This window comes from Lathyrus oleraceus, chromosome 7 (genome assembly GCF_024323335.1).
Source record: "Lathyrus oleraceus cultivar Zhongwan6 chromosome 7, CAAS_Psat_ZW6_1.0, whole genome shotgun sequence".
Taxonomy (NCBI): domain Eukaryota; kingdom Viridiplantae; phylum Streptophyta; class Magnoliopsida; order Fabales; family Fabaceae; genus Lathyrus; species Lathyrus oleraceus.
In genome coordinates, this window is record NC_066585.1 from 297,230,362 (window position 1) to 297,236,952 (window position 6,591).

Sequence of the window (6,591 nt, forward strand, 5' to 3'; positions counted from 1 at the left end):
TTATCTTAAATAAATTTAAAATTCCATTTCAATAATATATGCCTTGTGTATGTCCATTCTATTAGCCATGATCATATGATTAATAAACCTCTAATTGTTCATGATCCATTTCCATGTGAATTAATAATTGTCATTTAACATGTTCCATTTGATGCATTGATTTCATCTCATACTAACACCATGTGTTTGTGTGATTACATGACTTTTAGACTTCAAGTATGGTTTCAAGTTACTTTGTCTACTATCCTTTAATCAATTCATTTTTTCTTGTATTGTTTGAGGACATCATGCCACTTGATTGTTTTAGGGATGTTGCTTGGTTTGTAACTTGTTTGATCTCATTTACTTTACCTCTTGTATTGTATGGTACCCCCCCCCCCCCCCCCCCCATTGTGGGTCACATGTCCCCTCATCCTATGTAAGTGTAATAGCTTAAGTTTAATATTTTTTTTATAGCTTTCCATGCATACTAACTAAAAAGATAAAATCAAATGATAATCAGACCTTTCAAAAAGACAAAAAAACACACTTGATCCAACGTCAAGTGTTTTTAAAATCAAACTAACTTCATAGCAACGCCAAAAAGTGCTTTTGGCAGCACCAAAAAGAAAGCGCTTTTTAAAAAAAGCGTTGTAATAGCTTGAAAAAAAATTCGCCTATGTAAAGAAAGCGCTTTTAAGGTAAAAGCGCTCTTATAGGTCTCCACTTATGAAAGCGCTTTTAAGGTAAAAGCGCTCTTATAGGTCTCAGTCTCACATCTATGAGTTTCACACTTATGAAAGCGCTTTTAAGGTAAAAGCGCTCTTATAGGTCTCATGGGTTTCACACTTATGAAAGCGCTTTTAAGGTAAAAGCGCTCTTATAGGTCTCAGTCTCACACACTTATGAAAGCGCTTTTAAGGTAAAAGCGCTCTTATAGGTCTCATGGGTTTCACACTTATGAAAGCGCTTTTGAGGTAAAAGCGCTCTTATAGGTCTCATGGGTTTCAGACTTATGAAAGCGCTTTTAAGGTAAAAGCGCTCTTATAGGTCTCAGTCTCACATCTATGAAAGCGCTTTCATGGTAAAAGCGCTCTCATAGGTCATTTATAAAAATTATAATAAATCTAATTTAAAAAATAGATAGAATCATGATTACTTTAAAAACTTAATTGAAAATATTGATTTTAAAAATCTTATTTCTTAATAAATCGTGTTTTTATCTTTTAAAAATTAATGTAAAAAAAAGGCGAATTCTTAAATACTTATATAATTAATTGAGTACTGTTACCTTCAATAAAAGTTGATTTAAAATATTGATTTGTTTTTCTTAAAAGTAAATATAAAAAGTGACGTACGTTCAATGTTATTGTTTAATTGGACGAGGTATGATATCCAACTAAATCCCAAGTTATCGAAGTGTTCACCGTAAAAATTATCGAACCTGCGTTTGATTAGGGTTTACACTTCGGAACTCTGAATTCTGAGCGGCATGGGAAAGAAGGAGAAGTCGAAAGCCAATGCAAGAGAGCACGAACAAGTCGGCGAAGCAACCGACAATCTCGACGGCGCTTCCACGCCATCACTCGTGTTCAGTAGCGATGATGATGATGACGAAGCCAATCAAGATCTGAGTCTCAGAATCGTTGAAAAGGCCCTACGAGCGCGAGAGGCAAAGCTTGCAACAAACGACGCCGTTTTAAACGGCGTTGATTCTTCTCTTGTTTCGCCATCGCAGCAATCTGAATTCAAGGTGATGCAAAGCGACGGCGTTTTGGATGGGTCGAGTGGGATCACTGCTTGGGAAATGATGGAAGAGAAGAAAACGACGAAGCTAATGGTGGACTCTGGGTTTTCAAGTGTACGTCTTATGCTGTGTTTGGTTTCTTCTAATTTCTGAAAAAGTGTTCTATTTTCTTCTGTTTTTATTGATTTTATATAGAATTGAATTTTCTTAGCGTATTTTGATAAATTGGAATAGACACACAAACTACTCCTTTGGAAATCAATTAGATTATGATTGTACTGAAAATGGGAAATTAGTTCAAAAATTGCATTGTATAAGTTTTTAATTTAAGTTTTGAGGTTTTTTAGTTTCTAGGATTTGGGTGAGATACATTGGATATTTTGTAATGCTTTTCTTTTTTCTGTAGGTTATTGTAGCTGCAGATCAAGAGGTGGAAGAGATAATCAAAACTACAGAGAACCGTGAGTCCGTGGATCTGGAAGCAAGTTCGGGTCAGATAGGCGACAATGTGGTTCTGCGAAAGCTGCTTGTGAGTTGATATATTTGATCTGAAATGTGATTGATTGATTTTCAAAATACTGTAAGCTGAGGAATGCTTAGTTGGGTATATCACTTCATGTTTCTTTTCTATCAGCGGGGTCCAAGATATTTTGACCCTCCAGATAGTAGTTGGGGAGCATGCTATAATTGTGGCGAGGAAGGTCATGCTGCTGTAAACTGTACAGAAGCGAAGCGGATGAAACCGTGCTATGTATGTGGTGGTTTGGGACACGTTGCAAAGCAATGTACTAAGGTATGTTTGCTTGCCTATTGGCTTCCGAAGGTTTAAAAGTGTTTATACTGAGATCTGCTTGATGTTTCTGTAGACGAATTGCTATATCTGTAAGAAAGGTGGCCACCGTGCCAAAGATTGTCCAGAGAAGCACATGTCGGCACGTGTTCCTAAAAGCTTAACGGTGTGCTTGAAGTGTGGGAATTCTGGGCATGATATGTTTTCATGCAGGAATGATTATTCACCGGATGATCTCAAGGTTGTTCTTTTCTTTTTTGTCATATATTACAAATTTGCTAGAGGTTTTTGGTTTAGTTTTCATTAGAATAGTGCCTTACATTGGATATGAATGGCTCAGTCAGTGATTCTTTTCTTTCTTTCTTTCTTTCTTCTATTTGATTAGGAGATTCAATGTTATCTCTGCAAGACATTTGGCCATTTGTGCTGTGTCAATACTGCTGATGCAATACTGGGAGAAATTTCTTGTTACAAATGTGGTCAGATGGGTCATACTGGTTTGGTAAGTTATATTTAATAAATTATATTGTTATTTACGCGCCTTTCCTAATGTTTTTACAAGGGAGATTTTATCTGTCCTTTTGATCAGTGCCAGCTTCCACACAATTACATATTCATAATTTGAGAATAATTTAATAAAAACTAAAAAATATACTGAAAATCTCTTTCAATCACTACCCTTAAATTTCTTGGTGGCATTTATGGTATAACATTAGGAGTGCATATTGAGAACTATAAGCTGAAGTGCTGAACCCTTGAGAACTTGAAGTTAAATGGGTCATTTTATGCATAACTAATTATATGATATTAATAGTTCACAATTAGATATTCCCTAAAATGAATGGATGCTGCATCATAACTAGCAAGTAGCAAATGCATGTACATCTTGTAAGGAAGGACATGGTAAACATGGGAATGAGAACTGAATTGGGACCCGTGAAGATGGTGAATGGACAAATTATCCGGATATGAAGCAATTAGTTGATACGTAAGTGAGACTGTTCTAAATATTCGTGTATATTTATGTGAGATTGTTCTAAATATATGTTTTTATTTTGTTAGATCAATAAAAGTGTTCCGATCTCAAAGACAAGCTCGAGTACCACGTACTAAATCCAGCAACATTACGTGGATAAAAGTGCAGGTACTTTAATTTTCACAATTTTGCTTATAATAGTGATGCTACTTGATAAGAAAAGATAACTATACATTCTTATTTATTTTTCTATGTAGTGTCCTCTACAGCGCAACGGTATCGATTGCGGATACTTTGTAATGAGGTTTATGAGGGAAATCATTAATATGAATCAAATAGAGATTCCAATCACGGTATGGATTTATAACTTAGGATTTGTTTTAATATTTATCGAATATTTCATATTATTTATTACTTTTAACTAAATCATGCATATTATGTTTTGTTATGTAGTACTTTGATGAATACAAGTGTGCTCATTACACGAGACTGCAGTTGGAACAAATCAAGGAGGAATTGTGTCAATATTTTATTGAGAAAAGATTAATTAGTATATAATGGTTTCAAAATAACATGAATACTTTGATGAAGAATGGTTTCTGGTTGGCAAGTGTATAGTTCTTTATATTTTTAACAGATTAGTTATGACTCTAAATAGGCCGTATAACATATTAGTTTTGACTTGTGTATAGTTCTTTATAATTTTAGTGATATCTTTAATTTCATGGATAGATTAATGTGTTCATTCTTGTGTTGGTTTGCTTTAAAAAATTACAAATGCTTGAATTATGACTCCAAATGTGTTCAGTGCCTATCTATCCTTGTGTTGGTTTGCTTGAATTATGACTCCAAATGTGTTCATTCTTGTGTTGGTTTGCTTGTGTTGGTTTAAAAAATTACAAATGCTTGAATTATGACTCCAAATGCTTGAATTAGAGAGGCTTGATTTACAGGTTTATGGGATTATTCCCAAAAAATATTACAGGTTGAAATGGTAGGCTTAAACTGAAGGCAGCGTTTTATTATTTTACTAGAGGAAAAGACAGCGCTTTTTAGTAAAAAGCGCTGCTAAAGGTTGTCAATAGAGAGCGCTTTTTACTAAAAAGCGCTGCTAAAGGTTGTCAATAGAGAGCGCTTTTTAGTAAAAAGCGCTGCTAAAGGTTGTCAATAGAGAGCGCTTTTTAGTAAAAAGCGCTGCTATAGGTTGTCAATAGAGAGCGCTTTTTACTAAAAAGCGCTGCTATAGGTTGTCAATAGAGAGCGCTTTTTAGTAAAAAGCGCTGCTATAGGTGGTATATAGACAACCTTTAAGAGCGCTTTTTACTCAAAAGCGCTGCTAAAGGTTGTCAATAGAGAGCGCTTTTTAGTAAAAAGCGCTCTTAAAGGTTGTCTATATACCACCTTTAGCAGCGCTTTTTACTAAAAAGCGCTCTCTATTGACAACCTTTAGCAGCGCTTTTTAGTAAACAAAAAGCGCTGCTAAAACCTATAGCAGCGCCACCTACGGCAGCGCTTTTAAAGGCCAAAAAAAGCGCTCTCATAGGTCTTTTTTGGCGTAGTGGTGAGTGCTTGATCCAACTTCAAGTACCTCATTCCATTATCCATATAATTCTCCACTCTCTTCCCGATCTATCTTTACCTCTGTTCTTCACACACTTTTTCATAATAAATGTCAAACACTTGATCCAACGTCAAGCTCCTTTTTCAAAACAAATTCTCAATAAACTGGAATGCAAAAATGGGGTGTACGTCCTTGTACACAACATTCAAGTACTTAGGTTGCCGATCGTACCTAGCTTGGGGGCCCGATGCTTGACTTCCTCCTCAAAACATCTAACAATAATACAAGTTCAATTTGGTGTTCTAAGAGATAAAAAGAGTGGTTAGGATGCCACTATCCTCTCAACTCCCGAGTATTATGATTGTTGGTTGTACTTAGCCAAAGGTTAGATATTTATCTCCCTCTAAGTACCAATGATTAAACTTGCTAAATAATTTCAAAAATCAAACTTCTTTTGGATGAAAAGGAGTGGTTAGGATGCAATTATCCTCTCAACTCCCAAGTATTCGGATTGTTGACCGTACCTAGCCAAGGGTCTGATACTTGTCTCTGTACTAAAATGACCATAACCAATCAAATCCTTTTCTGCCTTAGGGCATCTTTCAAACCTTTTTAGAAAGTGTTTGTTACTTTCGTTCTACCGTGAACGATGTTTAAGACTCCATGCGTGAACGAGTAATATTTAAGTGCTTCAGTATGATCCAAGCGCATCCATTATATGGAAAACAAACAAACATTTAACGCTTCCATGCTCAATCATACAAGCAAGTTGACAGTGGAACGTGAACGTCAACACTGCTCGGTAAAAACAACCAAATAAGTACTCCATTTGTGAGCGGAACTACAGAGCTCTAACTTCCTTATTTCACGAATGAGGATACGTAGGCACAAGGGTTCGAAGCCTTGGAGAACACACTAATTTAAAACTTATTTTCTTTTCACACTAATTTAAAACTTATTTTCTTTTCCCATCTTATTCTATCATTTCACTGATAGCAAGTAACGTTCAGATAAACAACATACGTACGCATTGATACAAGCTAGTGGTTCTCATCCAGTACGATGTATGTGAGGGGTGCTAATACCTTCCCATTACATAAACGACTTATGAATCTGCTCTTGGTTGAGAAGACCATTCTCTTTGGTGTTTTATTGCTATTTTCCCTTTCCTTTGGAATAAATAAAATCCAATAGAGATTATGTATTATTCGCGGTGTGACACTGGGTACCAAGATTGGTGTTTCAACTTGGCTGCTAAGGATGTCTGAAACATTGTCTTTAAGAACCCATATCTTTTGGGATCCTTTTTTGTTGGTTCTTTGTTGCATCTCGAAAAATACGATCCTTTGTGGAGCATTCACGCGCTCGTGGAAAATTTATTCGAACAGAGTCACCACCAAACTTTATTTATTCCAAAGAAGGAAAGGGAAAATATAGATAAAACCCTTAAAAGAAAAAAATATAGTTGTGGAAACCATATTCTGGTTCTGGAGTCGATTACGCAAAGGGAAGGTATTAACACCCTTAACGTTTGTTGT

General features: G+C 35.6%; 1 protein-coding gene across 2 annotated transcripts; it reads left to right on the forward strand.

Annotated features, from left to right (window-relative positions):
- The first annotated feature begins 1,328 nt into the window (after nucleotides 1-1,328).
- LOC127107458 (cold shock protein 1) lies at nucleotides 1,329-4,053 on the forward strand. 2 transcript variants are annotated; one of them, XM_051044746.1, is made up of 9 exons: nucleotides 1,329-1,840; nucleotides 2,133-2,255; nucleotides 2,361-2,519; nucleotides 2,593-2,757; nucleotides 2,902-3,018; nucleotides 3,331-3,504; nucleotides 3,579-3,660; nucleotides 3,750-3,845; nucleotides 3,946-4,053. In XM_051044746.1, exons 1-6 carry the CDS (start codon nucleotides 1,472-1,474, stop codon nucleotides 3,355-3,357), a joined length of 960 nt encoding a protein of 319 aa, XP_050900703.1. In that variant the 5' UTR covers nucleotides 1,329-1,471; the 3' UTR covers nucleotides 3,358-3,504; nucleotides 3,579-3,660; nucleotides 3,750-3,845; nucleotides 3,946-4,053. The 2 variants fall into 2 exon arrangements, with proteins under 2 accessions (XP_050900703.1, XP_050900702.1); XM_051044745.1 differs by lacking the exon at nucleotides 3,331-3,504.
- Nucleotides 4,054-6,591: the final 2,538 nt, after the last annotated feature.